The following is a 22910-nucleotide window of genomic DNA, read 5'->3' as shown; positions in this document are numbered from 1 at the left end:
TAGTCCTATATGAATCTTGAATGCTGTTGGCCATAGCTCTGGAATCTTAAAGAATAAGAAACAAACTGCATCTGGAAAGCTGCCAGGGAACTCCTGCAGGCTCCTCCATCCCTGCTCCGTGCCAGGACATGCAGACACTTTGGAGATCTTTGCCAAATAGCAAAGCCCATCTACTGCTTGGGGGCAGGATGAGGTGGGGGAGGGTCCACGGTAGCTACAGCAAAAGTCCATGATTAACATGAGGGCTGGTTCGCCAAAGCCCTTTGGCCTGTTAATAATAAAATGGAGGATTATACATGTTGTATCTCAAGCTGCATCTCTTCTCCCCGCCAGTATTCTCATAGCATTTATCCTAGAAGCGTTCTTTGTGGAGTACTCGCTAGACAAGAGTGAAGTAGAAACTGCCATTGAGAGGAAGATTCAAGAGCTGGGAGTAGGCATCCAAGAGTAAGTAAAGTACAGGGGAAATTTGGCACTTTTGTGAACGGGTCTCCCAGCACATCAGTTCTGGACAGAAAGTGTAATCACATTACCCATTGTGGTGTGCAGCCGAGAAACAGAAGTTTGGGCATCTGATCTAGGTTTGCAGTATCTCCTGGTTAGTTCCCTCTCTTTAAAATCCTCCCCCATCATTGTGGTGGTCAAACGCCTCTAGAAAAGAAACAGGTAGTTCTCCTGTGGGGTCTCTTACCTAGCTGTGTTCTCCATTTTTCTCTCCATTCTTTCACCAGCTGCATGCACACCTCTTGGAGAGCTACTTGTAGTGGTAAAAGCAACAAAACAGAACCTCTGGCTGCTCAAGACAGCCTGTCTGAGGACGGAAAATGGACTAAGTGGCTTCAATGAGCCTCGGGGGCCTGGTCTGGACTCTAATTGAAGGATGCGGTGTTATTTGCTTAAACCGAGCCCAGAGCATGGGTGGGGCAGAGGCTTACAAGCTTGCACAGCTGACTTGGTCAATAAGGGGCTAACAGCTAAAATGAGAACCCTCTCTGGACAGACACCTCTGCTGATTCCTAGGTGCAGGGTGGCAGGTAGATGGACTTGAGGCTGGCGTTTCACTCCCCTGGTTGGAAGACCATGTCCATGGTTCTGTGATTTAGAATGGGGGCGGGGGGGACTGCTTTCTCCTTCTCCCTGCCCTCCTGCTGGCAGTGTAGGGGCCCTGCCCTCCTGCTACAGAGTCTGTGGCATTGATTCTGAACCATACGCTGCTCTGCATTGCAGCCCTTCCTCAAAGGGCTCTCTGCTGTAGCTCTCATCCCCCATAGCAGGAGTCTGGGAGGGCCAGTCTGGTATGTGAACTTGGGGAGAGTGGTGGAGTAAAGTTTTAAGTGGAGCTTATGGAGGCTTTTTGTTTAAAGGGAAGAACTACGCGATGGTAAATTAATAGAGAACATGGAAACCAACGAGAATGACCTCGGAGTGGAAGAAATAACCAAGAACCAGGCTAAAGGACTGATGTTTAAAATAGCTTCCAAAAGTAAGTCCATTCCCAAAGGCTCTTCTCCTGGGAACAAATCTGCTGCTGAATCCTCTGCTTTTCTCTCTGGTACCTCTGAGATTACAGGTGTTCCAGGGCTGTGGCCCTTGGGCTGGCACACAGAGATTCTGACTGAACTGCTGTGAATTGGCATTGATCAATGTGCAGCAATGAAGAGTTAGTGTGTGCTCTGTTGTGGTGTTGTGTGGGGTGATACCATGTGCCTATATGGGGTGAAAATAAGTTGAGCTTCTTGCCATACTGCACAACCCCTCTCTCCCCCAGTGTGGAGGTCAGGGTAAGCCTGGGAGGGGGAGCTGGGGGGTACTGCAGTATGATAGTACCTGTATGAAATGTTACGTGCGAAGTGGAGCATGAAGGGCTCATGGCTGGGAGTAGAGTCTCGGTGAGGGGCCTCAGAGTAAGGGATGGGGTGTGGGGCTGCAAGAGTCAGGGCGTATGGGTGTGAGGAGGAGCTCAGGGTACAGAGTGTGTGGGGGGGGGTAGTTGTGAAGAGCACCATTTAGGGATGGAGAGCTGACCTCCCCTTCCCCCCCCGCCCTTGAATTCCTACCAGGATGCTGCTCCTCTTTCCATCCCTGTCAGGAAATGAGGGGGAAGTTCCCAGCATGCGTTGGCCAATCCTCTGCCCCGCCCCAGCCACAAGAGAGTGGAATGTCCACATGCCGGGTGCTGTCCTCTCGTCCAGGGCATGACCTAGGCGGTGCCGTAACAGCCTCTGAATTCCTTACTTGATGACTGGGGCGAGGGCAAGCAGAGTTCAGTGTTGATAAATGCAAAGCAGTGCATGTAGAAAATCACAATCCCAACTACACATACAAAATGACAGGGTCTAAATTAGCTATTGCCACTCGAAAGATCTTGGAACCCTTGTGGATAGTGCCCTGAAAACACCGGCTCCATGTTCAGTGGCAGTCTGAAAACCTAACAGACTAGTGAGAATCATTAGGAAAGGAATAGACTGTAGGATAGAAAAGATCATTGCCTCCCTATAAAGTCATGGGATGCTCATATCTTGAATAACAAAGGCAGATCTGATCGCCCCTTTTAAGTACAGAATATGGGATTTGGAAAAGAAGAGCCCCCATAGGAGGGGAGATCAAAAAGACTGGGACTTCTCAGCTTGGAAGAGAGAACTAAAAGGTGGAGAGAGACTTCTGAGGTCTAGAAAACCACGACTGGTGTAGGAGCATTTGAGTAAAGAAATGTTTGCTCCTTCACTAACCTAACACAAGGTGGTCTCCCAATGACATTTATAGACCGCAGATTTAAAACAAAGAAACTTTCTCCAGTCAGCCTGTGGAACTCTTGCTGTGGGATGACTGAAAGGCACAAACTACAACTGGGTTCTAAGAAAACCAAATAAGCTTAAGCAGGATAAGTCCATCAATGGCTACTAGCCAGGATGGGCAGGGATGGATCCCTAGCCTCTGTTTACCAGCAGCTGAGAACAGGCAAAAGGAGATGGATCATTTGATTACCTCTTCTACTCACGCCTTCTGCAGCACCTCGCATTGAACACCATTGGAAGACAGGATACTGGGCTAGCTGGACCATTTGGTCTGATCCAGTGTGGGCGTTCTGATAGTCTTATGTAGAATCCAGATGTACCGCTCCCTTCTGTAATCCACTAGACTGCACTGCCCTCCAGAACTGAGGTAGAGCCCAGGGATCCTGGCAACTTCTCTCTATGCAGAGGTAGTAACGAAGTAAGAACACCATGTAAATGAATATTTTAAGCCTGTATATTGACCCTTAAGTGACTTGCCTGGAGGCGGAGGGCGAGGGGGAGTGCTCCCTTCCAGTGGCCGAAATGGCGCCCCTGCCTCTCGCCCCCTGTGACAGGAAAGGGAAGAGCAGGCAGCATGTTAATGAGGACCTCCTCCCCCTCCCCTGCACCATCCCCTTGGCACCCCTAAATGCTACTAGTGGGGGAGGGGTCGTGAGTCTGTAGGAGAACCCTGGGAGCGTGCCATCCCTCCTCCTGCAGCAGAGCAGCCTGGCGTGCTGGGGTGAACCCGCCTTACTTTCACCTTGAGTTTTTACCTGCCTGAGCCCCTCTCCAGTAGCCTACTCGTGTGTATGGTCACTGTTAAGGGGTGGCATGTTCACTGGACCATGGGAGGGCAGGGGGCGTTTAGTGGCACTTTAGGTTCTCCCAGAGGAGGGGACACTGCTGGTGAGATGAGCTGTTCAAAACCTTAAATTCTCCCTTCTCCCCAAGCACAGGCTTCCGGGGCTCTTCAGGTCCCACGGCAGGGAGGGGAGCAGCCCTGGGCTGAAGTGAAAAGGCAAACTGATACAGGGGGGAGCAGTGTCTGCAGCTAAAACCCAGCTCATGGCTTCTTCTCAATCGCTTTTCAAACAGCAGGCTGGGAGCCAAGGAGTTTCTTTCTTTAGGATGATTTCCAACCCTCCCCATCTTCTCCTTTCCCGTGTAGTGTGGGCACTGGCAGTGCTTTCTTTTTTTTTGGCTGGCACCTCTTCACTGGGCAGTTAATAGCTCCAGCCCCTCCATGCTAGCTGTCAACTAGGAAAGCAAAACATTGCCTGAGCTCTGGCACCTTTTCCATTAGCCACTGAGTGAGGTTACAAGTTAGTGTCCCAGCCAATCTGTTCGGCCCACCAGCCAATTAAAATGGAATTTGACACATCTCCAGTCAGGTTCTAATAGTGTTTTTATATTTTTATTGTAGTGCTTCCTTTGTCTAGCTCCTTGGCTTTGCAGTTGCCACAAGCTCGTCGCCTGCAGTAACTACTTGCACAAGGGAGTCCTGGTCGTCCAGCTTCTCCAGATGTTGGGAAGCCTCTTTGTCTATCGCTGGTTTTCTCCTTGTGTCCACTTGGCTTTCATCCTGGCTGAGGTTCTTTGGTAACTCTTTGCAACTCTTACTGCTTGGCTTAATGCACATCTCTCCCTCCCTCCCACAAACTCTCTCCCCCTGTATCTTGGATGGTTTCCTACTGATGCTCGCAATAAGCCTAGATTTGCTTTTTAACACAAAAATGATAGAAAATGTGAATCTATGGGCTTCATATGACATCCCCTGCTTCTTCCTCAAGTTCTCTATCAAAATGGCATCATTTTTAAAAACAGGCCCTGAAAGGGCAGCATTTAATGGAAAATGTTCTTGCTCATTCCTTGTGGATTTGTTCAGGATGTTCAAACAGCTATTGGACAAAAATGTTACAAAATGTTGTAGGGAACAATCCTGTGGAGCAAAGTTCTCGCATTTATGTGATTTTTAGTGTGGTAAATAACACCTGCCAATAGGAAAACGTTCTTTGTTGCTGGGGAAAGGAGATGTAAACAGGCAGGGTGGATACCTTAGTGACTTGTCACCAAAAGTGAGAAACAAGGTGACCGTTTACTTTTTGTGCATAAAGTCAATCACGGAAATATGGCTAACAAACCTATACTGGCACAGAAACCAACCTGTGTTTTTGTTTTTCCTTCTACCAGGATATAGGACAGTTGATGCTTTGCTTCAGCGAATGTTTGAAGCAGAGATACCACCAGAAGATGAAGGGCCATTGTTGGATGAGATTTTAAATCTCTCCCCTGCTGATGTTTACCCAAAGAATCCAACCTTTGACAGCACAGCCTAGTGTGGAGAACAGAAGGGAACAGGAATGGAAATACAAGCTCCATCTCTATTAATTCTTAAGATGTCTCTGCTCTGACTCCAATTCATGCAACTTTTGATGCTGTTGTATACAGGATCTTGAGAGTTCTTGAGCAAATCTGCACAATGACACTCTTCTGCACATTGGACAGGTTCTGTTTTAAATTAGCAGCAGACTGGTAAACATCCCGAGTCAGAATGGTCAGTTTTACCCGGAGGGAAAAGACCCCCTATAAATCCTGTAAATGAGTGTTCTGCAAAGAAGAAGCTCCTGGAGCGTGAAGAAAAAAGCATACCTGAGATCATGCTACCTGACAATGTTGTAGCATTGCATATTTGTCTAAAAGTCTGACTCTCTGTTAAGGAATATTTAGCTCTTTGTAACTGGAAATTTTCTAGTACAGTGACTTTAGATACATTACTGTCACAACCACAGATCAATGTGTAGATTGAAATAAAATGATACCAGAAATAGTCTGCAGTTTGGCACAAAGCTGCTAGTTGGTGTGCTATTCCAGTAGCTGCAGCTGGCTGGTTAGTTATCTCATAGGCTGAATTAAAAGCCCCAGTCCATGACATGCAGGGTAAGGCAGGCTCCCTGCCTGTAGCCCCATGCCAGCACGTCCCTTCTGGCCGCAGGAGGTAGGTGGTATCTGTATGCAGCCCCTGCCCCCACCCCCCCCCAGCTCCCTTGGGCCACGATTCCCTGCTCTGACTCAATGGGAGCTGTTGGAGCAGTGCCTGCTAACAGCAGCAGAATGCAGAGTTCCCTGCCCTTTCCCCAGTCTGTTGGAGCCATGGGGAAGCAGGGAGCCTGCCTACACTTTGCTGTGCTGCCACCCAGCAGCTGCCTAACGTTAATAGGCACCAGGATGCAGCCACACTCCTTCCTGCACACCAACCCCCAGTCCTACGTTGCTTCTCATACAACTTTCCTACCTGCATGTGGCCTTTGAGCCCCCTAAACCGAGCCCTTGTCATGATGTGCTTTCAAAGGGCTTGTTAGCCGTGGTCGCTAAGTGGGGGTGGGGTGAGATGGGAATGGGAGGAGCATGGGCTGGCAGAGGTTGGCCAGTGCCTTAACCTTCTCAGCTGCTAATATTCAATCTGAGCAAATCCAAATAGCCTGAAACACTGCTCCTCCGAAGGGTGTGTGCACATGAGCCTGAAGAACCACTGACAAAAGCACCCACTCTCATCCAAAAGGGCTCCATTTTTTTTTTTCTTGCAGTTGCAAAGCAACACTTGTGCTAGTCTTCAAACATGATTGATGCAGAGCTGTGTACTTGAGTTGGCAAAGGGCCTCAAACCATCGCTCATTAAAGCGTGTGAGGACATAGCCTGCTGGGAAGAGCTCTTCAGTCTACTCTGGGTAAGCAAGTCCTCATCGGGGATGAGCCTGCATGAACGCAGCGCTTGAGAAGAAAGGTACAGGTGGTTTCACTTTCACACAGGGCTATGCAGCTTTCCAAGAATCGGGAAATGCTGCCCTCTAGGTGGAAGGAAAGAGGAGGAGGTGACTCACCAGCAGGATCTAGGGTAAGTGCCTGCGCTCATTCATGCCCGGGCAGTGTAGGCACTAACCACTTGCCCACTTCAAGTTCTGTCAGGAAACGCTGTCTCTCTCCCTCTTCCACCCCCAAGCATTTGAAGCAAAGGGTGCAAAGGCCCCTGAACATCTGTTCCTTTTGCTAAACTGAGGAAGCCTGAGAGCAGAACAGGGAAAGGAAGGTGGATGAGACTGTGCAGGGCCATGTGTCCACACTATAGCTGAAAACCAAGACTTCTTATATCTCTGTGGGAGGGGCGGGGCAGGATGTAGGCAGAGCCCCCCTCCCCCAGGGACCACCAGCAGCTCTGGGTAGCCTGGAGGCTTAAAACCTGGGAGCCACAGTCTGGATTGCCTCTCACAGCAGCCTGGTGAGAACCAAGAGGGGCACTAGCTGGATCTGTGACTACCCTCTCCCTTGAGTCCTACTATAATGATTGAGATTTGAGCTGCTCTATCTTCAAGAGAGAACCCAGTTCCAAGCTCCTAACTGCTACTCAACACAAACACGCTGCTTGCAAGAGGAGATGGTTTACTACCAAACCATAGCTTAGCACACAGCTGATTGAAGTTTCACAACAGAGGCAACTTCCAACAATACCACTGGGAAGGAATTAATCTCCCACACCGTGAGTCTCCCATTGGTACACGCAATGAACATTTTTATACATGGGACATACAAAAGGGAATGGAAACAAAACAGTAATCTTGTTTTGAGAAAGGACATTCATAGGGGGCTCATAGGCAAAAACTGGGCCTGACAGCAAAACCCCTAACCCCTCCCCTCCATTCAAATTCAGATGATGCTGCAATAAAATGAATCGCACAGAACCCTAGGGCACGAGAAGCATAGGCTGTTGCCTCAGACTCATTTGAGCAACAAGATTTTTTTTTTCCCCCTCAGCCGTCAGTTACTTAATGTACAAACAGCTGAAAAACAGAAATAGCCCCAAATTCTTATCACAGCTTTCCCTTCTCTTCCCCGACCATTTAACTGTTCCTGTGTGACTAGCATGCCTTTCAGCAACAGGTTGAGATCGCACATTTACAGTGCGGCACCAGCTACTTCAATCTTTGTCCTTGAAAAGGTGTTTCCTTTATTTGACTTCAAGCAGCTAGAAAGCAGAGCAGAACTATCTTGTTGCCTACGTAGTCCATTGTAAGGGACCACATATTTGTGCCTGGAATCCTGAATGGAACTTTCCCTTCCTTTATTCTTCTGGGGGATGGGAGGGAGGTAAAGTTATTGAACAATATTGTTCACCTGTCACTGAACAAGCGTAGAGAAGGTCATCTTGTGAGAAACAGTCATACCGAAGAGTTTCTGGTGGACTTTAGATGAATAATCTTGGTCCTGCTGACAAATGGATAAGCAGCGCAAAGACATCCTGCTGCTACTATAAATCCTAAACTGCACCAAGCACAAAAGATAGACCAGCTGTATCCATGCTCCACATCATCAGGAAGACTGTATATGAATGTTGGTAGGCGGTTTAGATCATATGATATACTTGCAGCATAGGTGCACAAAGAAATAGTGCAAAATATTCCTGCAAACAAAGCGTATTATCAGGGTTAGTAGATTTACACAGTATGGAATAAATAAAAAGCAATATGCCCATGCTGAGCAAACAGCTTTTATAATCAAAGAATAGGAAAAAGCTGTTTTCTTAGGAGGCTAGAACGGGTGGTGTTTGATACCAGCATTCAGCGTTTCATCTGACTGTACAAGTCTGAGTGTTGGCGCTGTAGCGTAAGCATGAACTTAACTGGGAGTAACTTCTAATTCCTCCTTTGAGAAAGTGCTGTCTTTTTACAGGTGGGTTAAGGTTTGCTACAGTCATTACCCCAAGAGAGATCTTTTAGAGCAAGAGTGTTCAGCCCGAAGCCTGTGCATTCATGAGGCTTGCTCAGCAGGTTCACAGCGGAGGCTTCTCTGCTTGCATCTTAAGAACCGTGGCTGAGGGTACAGCTGCACTTAGTGTGAGAGTGACCCACTTTGGGCCAGTTTTCTGGGGTTCAATTTTGCATGTCTAGTGGGGATGTGCAAAATTGAATTTATTGGGCTGACAGTCAACCCTGTACGCCTCATTCTTGCAAGGAGTAAGGGAGGTTAACAAGAGAGTTTCTCCCATCCCGCTAGTGAGGATGACCTGGTTATGTCAGTCGTAGATATGTCAATTCCAGCTGTGCAATTGTTGTAGCTGGAATTGCGTATCTAGGATGGACTTGAAGGTCTAATGTAGACTTGCCATGAGCATAGCCCCTTCACCCCTCACAAGAGCCACAGCTTGCCGAGGCAACAGTTGTGTAGGCACTAGTCTGTGCATGTTATTTACTCCAATACGCATCCCCAGTACAGCTCTGGGGTGTAAGAGTGAGTGCCTCGCTGCTAAGCCTCCACATCTGTCTGCAGAAATTCAGTTTCCCTCTCTCAAGTGTCCCTCCATGGTCTGCAATCTAGTTGGCTAATTTTTTCATTATGCAGTGATATTAGCCACTCAAATACAGACACAACAAATTTTTCCTGAAGCTTGCACTTTACAAGTTTATAGGATAAAATCTGCAGCACAGGCTCAGTTTTGTGGCTTTCAAAGGTTTATAAATTGTTCAGATTTATAGTATAAATTTCCCTGCAGCACAGGGAGAAGCATGGCTTCTCATTAAGAGCTTTTCCCACAGTGAATTTAACCCTTCCTTAATCCTGGTCATTTTTGCTAATTGCAAATAATACCTGCCTACCTTCACTTTTGAAAAAAAAAGCTAAAGGCTTTGCCTCAAACTTGCCTTAAAAGTCTGAGGGGTAACTGTGTTAGTCTGTCCTGTGGCACCTGAGAAACTAACAAATTTACTACAGCATGAGCTTTTGTGAGTAAAAACACTTTTTCAGATGAAAACATAGGCAAAAAACAGAATCCAGAGTTTCTATAGCAGAGAGAGGAAAAAAATGGTGGCCTGACACTAGTTGAACCAGTCAATGAAGTAGGATGTGTCTCCTGCCTGTGACTAGCAAAGGTGGAAAAGTCCCCTTGCAATGCATAAGATAGTTAAGGTCTCTCTTCATGCCAAGGTTAAAGGTGTCAAATGTGTAAATTTCCAATTTAAATGTCTCCCTTTTTGTTTTTTAAGAAAAAGACCAATGATAGAAAATGGCAGGCTGAGGGGTGAAAATTTCAAGAAGTTGTAAATAACTGAGACAAAAATAAGACTTTTATGCAGACTTAACCCCACTGAGAAATTACTGCTGTTTCGGTTGTAATTTCGGCTTGTCTTTTGTTGTTTTAAGAACAAAGTTGAAAAGAAAGAATTGGGGTTGGGAAGCTCTATCGTCTTACCTTCCTCAGTAATCACAGAATCATAGGGCTGGAAGGGACCTTAGGAAGTCATGCAGTTAGGGGTGGATTTTGGCTTTAGACAGTCTTGTGCAAAATAGGGGATGTAAACTACGTCTTCCAGGACTAATCCTGACACATGTAACTCAAAACACAATGCAGTCTGAGTCTCCCTCTTTACTTTGGAAAGAAATAATTTCCCAGCAAATTACGATACCCTCCAGTGCTGTCTCAGGTGTGCTAGCTGGTAAACTGAAGACAAGGGGCCAAGGCTCTGCCCAGTCTTCGTCTTTCACATGCTGGAGTTTGTAACAGAGCTGTACTAGAGTGCAAGAGCTGTACAGAGTGCTCTTATCTCCTTTCTCCCAGGCATAGGGATGTTCTGTGAATCACATTTTTTTTTTAATTCCCTTTGTGGAAGAAGAAACTAAATGGATCCTTTTCTATTTTCATACAATACTCAAAAGTCAGGCCTGCTGTTTCTAATGTCTATCCAAAAAACTTCAGTGAAAAGTCAGTTCTAACTGGAAAGATCAAAGAAAGGTGTACTCTGCTGGTGGATAACTAGCTACCAAAGAGAAACCTAATCGTGAGCTTCATGTATAATTCGCACACAAGATGGCACAATACCTGTCATCAGGAAGAGAAGGCCTGCCACATGCTGCGTGAGGCTTTCCTCCCAAAAGAAGCTGACTGCTGTGACGATGCATCCACAGAGAAGGACAGCAGCTGCCATGCCCAGAAAACCAGCTGTGATTCTTCTTAGATCTGCTCTCAGATCAGAAGTAGAGTAGAAATTAAATGCATAACGTTGCTTATAGCAAAAAGGAGAGGAGTGAGGAATTGTTTACAAACCCTGTTGACAAATGCGAGGTCATGCATATTGGAAAGAATCTTTTGAGCCACTCATCGGCAAAGATGAGTTCCAAATGGACTGTAACTGCTCAGGCAGAAGAGGTGGGCTCCAATGTGGACAGCTGGCTAAAAAACTTGTCTGTACGTGCAGCAATGGTCAAAAGAGCCAACAGAATGATTAGGTGTAGACACAATGGAACAGAAAGTGATAATGAAAGTGTTCTAATGTCACTCTCTGCACCAATGAAGTGACCTGACCTGGAATATTGGCATCGCCAGAAAACAGCAGATAATAAAAGTGTTTCAGAGACAGGCAACAAGAAGGATTAGGGGCATGAAAAAATTAGCTTTAAAGTGATTGGGACTATTGAGATGAGAGAAATAAGAGGGGACTTGACAGATTGTAAAGAAAACAATGGTACGGAAAAATTAAACCAGGCATTCGTTTCTAATTATGCTTTCTCATAACAGAATGATGGGACATCTAATGAAGCTGTGAGGCAACAAATTAAAAATGGATAAAACAAATACATTACAATATACTGCACAATTACTTTGTAGAATTCATTGCCACAAAATATAATTTAAGACAAGAGTTTACCAAGATTTTTTTAAAAAAAGTGACCAATTATATGAATAACAAGAATATCCACAAAAACAACAAGAAATCCTGTGGCACCTTATAGACTAACAGATATTTTGGAGCATAAGCTTTTGCTTTGCCCATGAAAACTTATGCTCCAAAATATTTCTTAGTCTATAAGGTGCCCCAGGACGTGTTGTTTTTTGAAGAATATCCACAGTTCTATCAGATGAGATTTAAAATAACAAAGATTTAGAAGGGCTATAAACAGTAATGTTTCAGGGCTGCCAAGGCTGGGGGCTAGGAAGCTGTTTCACCGTACGTGGGTTATTCCATATTTGCTCAGTAGGGGATATCTGATTCCAGCTGTGACCCAGGGAGAGTTCACTGTGCTTATTCAGCATGGCAAGCCCTAGCTACAGACCATGAAGTTGTCTTGCTTTTTCTTGTGAAACCCTGATAGAGTTACTGAGAATCTTGTGTGTCCCAAGATCAGAGCTGACACATGGTGAACTTACGAAGCAGATGCCACTCATCTTGCTGGATGGTCTTGGTTAAGTTGAAGGGAATGTTTCGTAGGCGCATGGGTGGGGAGAAGTGGTATTTGATAGCTGTGCATCTCTGAACAATACCTTCAGGAGAGGAAGAAACAGACTTTATTAACCAGTGCGCGCGCTAAAAACCAAAGAGGTCCCCAACAGAATGCTGTGTTAAGCACTCAGAATCAGGCTGTAAATTGTATTCTAATTCGATTAGTCCACACGGCTTTCTCTCCAGTTGCTCTGTGTAAGCTCCTCATGCTGGGACAGTCCACATCCCTCCTCCCCACACTGCTCCGCATTCACTCTGGGCATTTTTTATGCAGCCCTCTCCCCCAGAAGAGACTGGATCAGACCCAGCCTCACAAGGTCCCAGGACTTTGAGGTAAATTTTTCAAAAGAAACTAAGTGGTTTAGATGCCTAAGTCTTTTTTCCAAAAGGGATGGATGCAACTGGGGGCCCTCGTGGCATTAAAAGTCAATGGGATACTGGTAGGATTTTGGCACCTAGCTATCAGTGACCCTTGGATATGGATTTCTCCACCTCTCCTTAGAGAAGGTGAGTTACCAGCCTCAGGAAAGAAACGTTATGGACATCCTTTTAGTATAATTTGCTGTTAAAATAGCTTAAACCTTTTCATGAAAGGGAGCAGACAGGGTATGGAAAATAAAGGGATCCAAGGTCATGATCTGAATTTATCTATGTTGCAAACGTGAAAGCACTTTTTTTTCCTGAAGCTGTAATCAACTATAAATACATTTGTCGCTAACACGATTAATAGGAGTCTGAGGAGAGAGACCTATGCCTAAGAGAGCAGCGGTGTTTATAGGAAGGAAATAGTTACCTGTCTGCAGGCACAGTGATTACGTGCTTAGATTAGAGTTCATTCCTACAGGAATAAAAGGTCCTCTCATGCTAATCAGGAATTAACCGGATGGACACACCAGTATAAAACTGGAGCATGAGAGGAAATGCGGGGCCCATATGATTTCTCTTATTGTACATATTAGTATTGAAAAATACACTCTGGGACATTTTGAGATAGATCCTCCGCTGGTGTAAGTCTTCATACTTCCACTGAAATCATTGGAGGGATACCAGTTTACACCAGCTGAGCAGCTGGCCCTTGGACTTTAATCAGAAGCCACCGCTCATGGCTGCAGAGAACAAAATGCCACTTTGGATATAAACAGAGACATGGGAAATAGGTTATAAGCAAAGCTGGTCTGAAAATACAACATCAGCCCAAGGAAGATATTTGCTTCTGCTCTAGGGTGTCTCTGACTCCACATACTAAATGCTATCCCTGAAGGCACAAGCAATGAAATGTCACAATGAGTCTACTGATCATGAGCATAAGACCACTTAAAGCAATGCCTATTTTTGCATTTCTCTACTGATTTGCATGTGTACTGCTTGACTCAAGACGGTATGAACTGCAGCACTTACATTTGCATCTTCACTGCCATAATGAAAGCTATATACCTTTTTCCCAGGCCAAGCTGCCAAATTAAATTTTGTGTCTTCAGGGGAACACCTTTGAAATGTTCCATTAAATTTATTTTGTGCACAGACATTGCGGTTCACTGCAGGTGATGTTAACAACGTACCTGCAGTGTGTCTTGTTTCTTTAAACAAGTGGCTAAAGAAGATAAAGCAATGCCTGGCTACCCTTTTGTGCAGTAAACAGTGTATGATACGTTTTGTTAGTGCAAGTAAAAGGTTCATATGAGATATAATACCAGCGTTAAATGTTCAGCAAAACAAAACACCATCATCATCATCAACAATCATGGGCTCAGCGCCAGTTGGTGTCTGACGCCTCTCACTATTTCCTTCCATCTTTCCCTGCACAGAACAGAGTATCATCTACCCATTTTCTGTGGGGTCTGCCTCTCCTGTGTGAACCGTCCACTATGCCAAATACCAGGGTCTTGATTTTTCATTTGTTATTCTTTCTGCGAATATGCCCAAATAGCTGCAATCTGCATTGTATAACCTTCTGCAGTAGGTTCTCTTTCAACTGTCTCCTCCTACATAATTCCTCATTGTTGACCTTATGTATCCATCCTAGTCTCAGGATCTTTCTATAACAACTCTTTTCAAACCCAATATTCTTCTCTTTGAATCTTTCGTTATCACCCCATCTCACATCCGTACAATATGCTGCTGAACACACACATTTTTAAGATGCTCAGCTTTGTTCCTAACCTAATCACTTTACTTTTTCAGATCTTATCCATCGCCTTCAAACTCGCTCTTACTTTCGCTGTTCTAGTTACTATTTCCTTCTTACAGTCTAGATCAGGTGTGTCCAACCTGCAGCCTGCAGGCCGCATGCAGCCCTGGACAGCTAGTAATGCGGCCCCACAAGATTGTGAACTTTTAACATTATTATGTGATTTATATACATTAACTATATTATATATTTTGTACGCGGCCCAAGACTATCTTCACTCAATGCGGCCCAGGCAAGCCAAAAGGTTGGACACCCATGGTCTAGATCATATGTTACGTTGCTCCCCAAATACGTGAACTTCTCTACATTCTCTAGTTCAATCCTGTCTGCAATGATCTTCCTTCCTATTTCCTTATCTCCACATACAATTGTTTTTGTTTTACCGATGTTCATAGTCTCTTCTTTCCATAATATATTATGTAGTCAATGTATTTTCTGAATCATACTTTCTCCACCATATTTAATCATCTCTCCCGTGATCTTATCATTTCCAGGGCTCTTGTTGTTCTTTAGTCATTTCACTGCTCTTAATACTTCCTCATTTGAAATATCCGTCTCACTTTCAATGCTCAGCAGAGATTTCTCCTTTAGTTCTTCGATCAGTCTGTCTGAGATGCTCGGGTCCAACTGTGCTTTGTATAGATCGGTGCAATACCTCATCCATCACTGCACAATCTTCTCTTTGTTCATGAGCACCTCTTTGTTCTTATCTTTGATCACCATCTGCTTCAGCTGCCACTTTCTATTAATATTCCTAATCATTTTATACACCTCTCTGGTCTTACATTCGCCATAATTCCTCTCTATATCTTCACACTGATCTTCTAACCACTTAATCTTATCCTTTCCAGCCACTTTTCCTTATCTCATGGCATTTCACTCTATATTGCTGTTCTGCCCCCTCAGAAACATCCATTCTGATCTTCAACGCTCTCTTATCTTGGACCAACTTCAGTGTCTCCTGCGTAATCCACTTCTTATTGATCTTTTCTTCTTTCGGAACAGTCTGCTCAATTGCCTCTTCTAACGCCGTGGCTATCCCTTCAACTCTCTTATCTAGGTCCTCCTCCGTGGCCTCATTCCTAATCTCTTCGAGTGCTCCTCTATACACATTCCCTATTTCTTCCTTGCCTATCCTCATCAGGTCTCTTCTTTTCTTAAACTGTGTCTTACACTTTCTCTTGAGTTTCATTCTTGATGTTTGCGATCACTAGACTGTGGTCCGAGTCTATATCTGCTCCTTGGAACGTTCGGCACTGCTGTACTGATTTTACCCATCTTCTTATCAGAATCATATCTATCATATTCTTGGACTTCCTGTCATTTGATCACCATGTCCACTTCCTATAGTCCTTTTGTTGGAATCTCATGCTGCAGATCACCATATCATGCTCCATAGCAAACTCTAGTAGTGTCTCACCTCGTTCATTTCTTTCTCTGTACCCAAACCTTCCCATGACTTTCTCCCAACCTTTGTTATCCGTTCTGAGTTTTGCATTCCAATTTCCTCCGATGATCAACACATCTCTCGTCTGTATCTCTTCCAGCATCTCTGTCAAGTCTTTTTAGAATAGCTCAATTTCTTCCTCTGTATTTGTCCAGTGTGGGTGCATACACTTGAATCACTGGGATGTTGAATGATTTTGCTTTGAATCTTGCTACCATCATACAATACAAATGAAATCTGATGCCAGTACAACTGATAAAAGATACCATCTTGGACGTGACCCAGATAAACAAGGTCCGTGACACCAATTGAGAGATAGGGGTTGCGTTGATTAGTTGGCTACCGAAAGAAAATTATAACTAACACATGCTCTGTCAATTGGAATGTGGAACATCAAAACGTTGTGGGCGACTGGAAAAAATTAGAGCTGCTTTGAAAGGAGATGGAGAGATATTGATGCAATATACTTGGACTGGCAGAGATGCGTTGGACAGCATCAAGAGAAATGTGCAGTTGTGAAGTCATTTGGTCGGAATGAAACGAAGTGTGAGATATGAGGCAGATTCCTTCTTAGCAAAAGCACTAGAGGACCATTGTTAGGATACAAAGCGGTGAGTGCAAGAGTGCTGGTAGCGAAATTCAAAGCAAAAACAAAACAGCCAAACGAACCTCCCCCTTTAAGCTACAGTATTCATGCAATATAAAAAATGTTACCTTTCTTCCCCCATATATACTAAAGAAAAGCATTAGCTCTTGTCTATGTAATGTAAGACTTGACTGTTCTACAAATGCCTAATCAAACAGATAACAAAAACAGGAAGTAGCAGTCACGCCATATCACATCACAGAGTGGGGTGACAAAATATACCAATGTTTGTTGACCAATCCTTTTAATTTCTGAAGGGAGAGAGAGGCAATGTTAGCAGGACCACAGTGTTTGGGGTGGGGGTTGCTTTGGTTTTTTGGCAAGGAGAAACAGATTCTACTAGAAGAGGGGAGAGCAAACTTCTTACATCAGGCCCCCCCTTTCCATCCTTCAATTAGCAGCCCCCCTCAACCTGGCTAATGTAATCCAAACTGCTGGAAATTTCAGATGTGTAAGCAAGTAAGCGTGTAGAATGTAAAAACTTTATTAATTATCATATAAATGTGAATACACACATACACACACACACGCACACACACAAACAGTAACATATTTCAACATTTTAATGAGATGGATGAGCCTGATACCCAGCAGCCAATCATTCTGCACCCCCTTATGAAATTTCATGCCTTCCCAAGGGGCCTGCCCTCCGTTTTGTTCACCCCATACTAGAAGACCAGTCCCTATTTTTACACTAAGAAAAAATGTACAGGAGGCCTTCAAAGGCAGTATCAGGGTCACAGAAAAGTAACAAAAAATGGCCTGCTTAATATTGGACAGGATGTGCTCACAGGTACACAGCAGCAGAACTGCAGAACCAATAGAAGAGGAGTCCTGAGCCCACGTGGTGCAGAAAGTGGCCAGCTACTCCTGCATGTAAAGCTTTGGCAGCCAACCTATAATGCTATAATGCAACTGCAGCTGCTGTTCTCACCATGTCGAACCACTGTGCATGACATGCTCAGGCCTGGGACTAACTACTGTGCCCCACTTATCTGCTTGGGAAGTCACAGCCGTAGCATGGAATGGGGAATATCAGACCTGGAACTCTGTTACACTTCCTTTCCACCTCTAATCCACTGTTATCTACTGCTGGGTGCCCTTGCTAATGAGCAGGGGCTTTGGAAGAAGGCAGTAGGCAACAAGAGGTTCTCTCCCACAAAAAAGCTTGACTTCATTACAGGTCATTCTAGTCCTGCAGATTCACTCAGTTCCACAGAATCTTTTTGTCATTTAATTATATGTTTATCCCAAATAATTTAACAATCTGTTTAATATTTTCTGTGTGTTCCTGGAAGAAAACTAACAGATTTCACATCTCGTTCACATGGGGCAATGCCAGGAAGGAGTCCGACTTCTGTTTGCATGAGCAAGCCGGTGTACAGTTTGAACCCTGACAAATTTGATTTGAATAATTTCATCCAAATGAGAGTAAATTGGAGACAGAAGAGCCGAAGCAGGCAGCAGGTCCACCAGAGTGTTGTCAAATGATAATTTTCTGGAGGGAGTTTAGATTCCTGTCATTTCCTTCTCTGTCTTTCACTCAGAAGGAGAGTGAGGTCTGAATTTTATCAAACCCTAGAAACCTGTGCTCCTTGCCCTCATCACACCTTCATTGATGCTACTTTGGAAAGGCAGTGACAACTTCCACTATATTCAAGACTAATGTCTAAGCAGCTACCTGCTCCTATTGCTTGTTCTGGTTCCCCTGGGACACGACTGTGCTTCTCTCTTTCCCTCTGAGCATTAGCCAAAATCGAAAATTACACTCCCCAAAGTTCAGTACAGGCTGGTTTAAGAATCAGAATATTTTGACTGGCAAACACAGGGACAGCAGTAAAAATAAGAGCTGAGCAGAGCTAAACATGTCCACCCTAAGTGGTGCTGAAGGATAAATACGCTGACAGACACTAAGCTGTTCGCAGGCCCTTCCATTTAATTCACCTGCTCCATATTTACCCTGAGATATTTACTACTTTGGAGTGATCATTACTTATCAACACTGAGACAATACTCCATGCCCTTGCGTCCTGCCTGTCACCTCACACACACACATACACAGGGGGAAGAGAAGAGAGGGTGGCTGGTGCCAGTTTATTGGTGGCAGGGGAAGGTGAGTGTATGGTGCTATTTTATTTGTTGGCGTACCCCTCAAACAACCCTTATTTTGAGGAATGTCCTTCACTGCAGGCTGAAAAAATGACTGAAAATTATGAACATCAGAAATTAAGAAGCATAAGGATGAGGCTACGGATGGTCACATACAGTAGAGGGAAGGAATTCACTGCAATTTAAGTTGCTTGCATGAATAATTTTGGTGTGTTTCATCGTGGGTCTGTGTCACATGCTGTCCCCCACACGAGGGCCCGGCTAGAGCGAGAGGTATGTCCACTGGTGGTAAAAAGAGTATATATAGTGCCAGCATATTAGCGGGAACAGGGAGGAGAGGTGGAAGAGTCTACGGAGCCGGTGTATTTACAGAGGAGGGAAGGAGAGCCTAGTATCTGTGTATTTGGGGGATGGAGGGCATGGTCCCCCAATAATGGAGTGAGAGAGATGGAGAGCCATGGGATGTGCTCACTGGGGGGACTGAGTAGACTGGAGTCCAGCGGGAGAAAGGGTTCATACGCCAGTGTTCTGAGGAAGAATGTGACATTAGTATCTGCAAGTGCCCTGTGAGGGGAACGCAAGCTATTGCAGGGTTACTCTGCACCTGGGGATGTACAGTGCCCCTACACTACAGGGGAGAAGGGTGCATGGTGTCCATGTGTTGATATAAAGGTGTGCACTGTTCCTGTGCACTGGGGTAGATGGGATGCCTGGTACCTGTGTATGGAAGGAGGTATGTAGAGTCTGCACACGAGTGAAGAACCTGAAGCACTGGAGAGAGAAGAGATGCACAGTGCATTGGAGGGCATATGGTGCATGTGTAGTAGGGGAAGTTCTTGTGTTTTAGTGAGAGAGGGAGGTGTATGACACACTGAGGCCTGCATGATTCCTATCCATGGAAGGATGATGGGGGGTGGGCATTGAGCACCATGCCTGTCCAGTGGTGGGTGAGAGTGTGGAAGATGCATGTGGATTGGTGGCTAGGGAGCTGCACAGTTTATTAGGGCATGCAGAACCCACAGTACCCATGCATGGGGAGGTGGGTACATGGTGCATTAAGGTTTCACAATGCCAAAGCATTGCTAGATCTAAGGAGATATGGTGTTTGGGAGGGCAGTCTTGGGAACACACAGTACCTGGGCACCAGAGGTGTCTGGTATGTGTGCACTGCAAGGAGTAAGGGTGCACAGTTCACATCCATTGCACTGGTGGTGAGGTACATCACACCTAACAGTGGTGGGAAAGAAGGTACATGGTGCACTGGGGGACACTCTGTGCCCAGCCATCCACTGGTGTGGTAGATGAGGGTGCATGGTGTGAAGCTGGGGGTGTTCAGGCATGGTACACATGCACTGAGGTGGGAAGGGTGTGTAGTGCTTGTGCATTATGGGAACACCCATGCACTAGGCGTGGTGGGATGTGCAGCGCCGGTGCACTGGTAGTGAGGGGAGGGGGCACTTCCCATCCACTGGGATTGATAGGGTGTGGGGCCAACCGCCATATCTGAAAGTGCATGCTGCCCAGTGCCGGTGCAGAGAGGTGCTGGAGGTGTGCAAGCAGGTACTGGGACTGCCTGATACACAGTGCCCAAGGTTGGGAGTCATGCTGCGTAGTGCCCATGAAGGGTGGTGCATGGTGCTCTGTGACTGCAGGGGTGTTGGCAGTGCACAACACACAGGGGCCATACTGGTGGTATGGAGGGTGGACATCACACAGTGTCTGTGTACAGGAGTGCAGAGCACACAGAGGAGGTACATTGGGATGTTGGCAGTGCAGGGCACACAGTGGCTGTGCTAGGAGGTCTTTGAGGTTCAAAGTGCACTCAATGGCTGTGGCCAGGGGTGTAGGACATGCAAGGCAGACTGCAAGGCCATGCTGGACGTATGTGGCATACAGTAGACATGCGAGAAGTATAGAGGGTGCAAGGTACACACACAGCAACAAGTCCTGTGGCACCTGAAAGACTCAGAGTAGTATAATATATTACATTATGGGCACATCTACTAATATAATATATGCCATCATGTGCCAGCAATGCCCCACTGCAATTTACATTGGCCAAAGTGGACAGTCTCTACAAAAAAGAATAAATGGACACAAATCAGACATCAGGAATGGTAACATACAAAAACCTGCAGGAGAACACTTCAATCTCCCTGGACACTCAGTAACAGATTTAAAAGTAGCAGTCCTACAACGAAAGAATTTCAAAAATAAAACGCGAAGAGAGATTTCAGAGCTGCAATTCATTTGCAAATTTGACTCCATCGACCAAGGACTGAACAGAGACTGGGAGTGGTTGGCCACTACAAAAGCAGTTTCTCCGTTCTTGATGTTCCCACCTCCACATTAGCAACCGACAATGGACCACATCCCCCCTGCCTGAACTGACTTGATTTCTCCTCTCTTGATGTTCACAACTCCACATTAACCACTGATAATGGGACGTATCAATCCTGACTAAATAGACCTTGTCAGCCCTGGCCCTCCCCTTTAGAGAGACTCCCTTTTTAAATTCTCCTCTGAACCCCCCCACTCCACTCATGCATCTGACAAAGTGGGTCTTTAGCCACGAAACCTTATGCTCCAAAATATCTGTTAGTCTATAAGGTGCCACAGGACTTCTTGTTGTTTTTGAAGCTACAAACTAACTCGGCTACCTCTGTGATAAGCTACACACAGTGGCTCTGCAGGGTGCACCACAGCCATGCTGTGGGGTGTAGGAGGGGCAGGCCAACAATAATTGTGCAAGATGCACAGTGGCCATTCGGGGGTACGTAGGGATGCAGGGTCTGTGCATGGGGGTGACAAGGATGCAAGGCACACAGTAGCGATGAATAGTAACAGAGTGGTAGCCATGTTAGTCTGTATTCTAACAAAACAAAAAAAGCAGTCATGTAGCACTTTAAAGACATGCAAATAATTTATTAGGTGATGAGCTTTTGTGGGACAGACCCACTTTTTTGGATACAGATCTGAAGAAGTGGGTCTGTCCCACAAAAGCTCATCACCTAATAAATTATTTTGTTAGTGTTTAAAGTAGCCTTGAACAGGGGCGCCAGGTGCACAATGGCCATGTAGGGGACCCTAGGAGGTGTAGGGCACACGGTAGGTGTGCAAAGCACACACACAGTGGCTATGCAGGAGGGTGTTGGGGGGTCTAGAGTGCACAGTAGCAAGGTAGAAGAGAGTAGAGGGTACAGGCGTAGAGTAGTCTGGCAGGAAGGTGCACAGTGGCCATTCAGGGGAGTGCAGAGCACACAACAGGCTTGCCGGAGGTGTAGGAGTGCAGGACGCACAGCGGCTGTGCAGGGGGGTTTAGTGGGTGCAGGGCGCACAGCGGCTGTCAGCCACACACTGGCCGTGCAGAGAGTGCACAAGGCGCACCCTTGCCATGCAGAGGGGTGCCAGGTGCAAGGTGGCCGTGCAGGGGAATGTAGGAGGGTGTAAGCCACGCACCGGCCGTACCGTGCAGGGGAGTGAGAGGCACACAGTGGCCATGCAGGGGAGGAGGAAGGCGCACCGTGGCCGTGCAAGGGATGAAGGGCGCACACCGGCCGCGCAGGGGCAGCCCGCCGCCCCGTGCCGCCCCCTCACCTCTCTCCACCAGGCTGTCCAGGTCCGGGTCGACGCCCAGGTAGTAGCATTTCCTCCAGAGGCCGGCGTGGGTGGCGAAGAGCGGGCGGGCGCAGGCGGACTGCAGCACCCCCGGCCCCAGCAGCGCCGGGGTGCGGGCGGGCTCGGGCCCGGGGGCCGGCGCGGCGCGGCGGGGGCGGCGCAGGGGCAGGGGCGGCAGCGGCAGCAGGCGGGGACGGGGTCCGCGGGCGCGGCGCTCGCAGCCGGCGCGGTGCCGCCGGGGGTCGGTCTCGTACCAGTGGTCGCTGAGGAGGGCGGTGAGCAGCAGCCCCAGGGCGCACAGGCCGAGGCACAGGCTGAGCGCGCTGACCAGCGCCCGCCTGCCCATGGCGCCCTCACGCCGCGCGCCCGCCGCCGCCGGAGCCCGGGCACATGCCGCCCGGCTGCAGCACAAAGGACAGCGGCGCCTCCGCACCGGCCCGCCGCGCGCGGCCGCCAGGGGGAGCCGGGCAGCTCCGGCCGAGCCCGGCTCCGCCCCGCGCCGGCGCCCGGGCCGCCCCCTGCCCGCCGCCCGCCCCTGGCCCGGCGTGGGGGTCCCGGCCAGGCCCGGGGCCAAGGCTCGTGCCCCCGTGAGTGTGTGAGGGGCGGAGTCACAAACCCCCTCCCCACATGTGAGGGGCGGAGTCACAAACCGCCTCCCCACATGTGAGGGGCGGAGTCAAAGCAGCCCCCTTCCTTCTGGCTGTGTGCGGGGCGGAGTCACAACCCCCCTCCCCACGTGTGAGGGGCGGAGTCATAGCAGCCCAACGAGGGTGGGAATGGCGGAGTCATGGCCTCTCTTAATGGTCCCGTGAGGGGGCAGAGTCGTAGCCCCCGCATGTGTGGGGCGGAGTAAGAGCAGCCC

The 22910-nt window shown here is 47.1% G+C and overlaps 2 protein-coding genes across 4 annotated transcripts in view; one reads left to right on the top strand and one right to left on the bottom strand.

Annotated features, from left to right (window-relative positions):
* Positions 1-5611, top strand: part of LOC142010815 (uncharacterized) — a 30489-nt gene extending 24878 nt beyond the window's left edge. Inside the window, exons 17-20 of one of the 2 annotated variants that reach the window (XR_012644892.1) lie at positions 334-447; positions 1365-1483; positions 4201-4376; positions 4968-5077. Coding sequence is in view for 1 of the 2 variants with exons in the window: in XM_074989292.1 (XP_074845393.1) it covers positions 334-447; positions 1365-1483; positions 4968-5113 (379 nt within the window). In the remaining variant the exon portion in view is untranslated. Of the gene's footprint in view, positions 1-333; positions 448-1364; positions 1484-4200; positions 4377-4967 lie in introns of both variants that reach the window. The other variant, XM_074989292.1, reaches the window with a different exon arrangement.
* A 2376-nt stretch (positions 5612-7987) lies between these two features.
* TMEM178A (transmembrane protein 178A) lies at positions 7988-22394 on the bottom strand. 2 transcript variants are annotated; one of them, XM_074988427.1, is made up of 4 exons: positions 22028-22394; positions 11968-12081; positions 10642-10782; positions 7988-8229 (listed from the first exon to the last, which is right to left on the bottom strand). In XM_074988427.1, exons 1-4 carry the CDS (start codon positions 22392-22394, stop codon positions 7988-7990), a joined length of 864 nt encoding a protein of 287 aa, XP_074844528.1. The 2 variants fall into 2 exon arrangements, with proteins under 2 accessions (XP_074844528.1, XP_074844526.1); XM_074988425.1 differs by having other exon boundaries at positions 10642-10779.
* Between the last annotated feature and the right edge of the window lie 516 nt (positions 22395-22910).

This window comes from Carettochelys insculpta, chromosome 3 (assembly GCF_033958435.1).
Source record: "Carettochelys insculpta isolate YL-2023 chromosome 3, ASM3395843v1, whole genome shotgun sequence".
NCBI lineage: Eukaryota > Metazoa > Chordata > Testudines > Carettochelyidae > Carettochelys > Carettochelys insculpta.
This window is presented reverse-complemented; position numbering and strand designations above follow the sequence as displayed.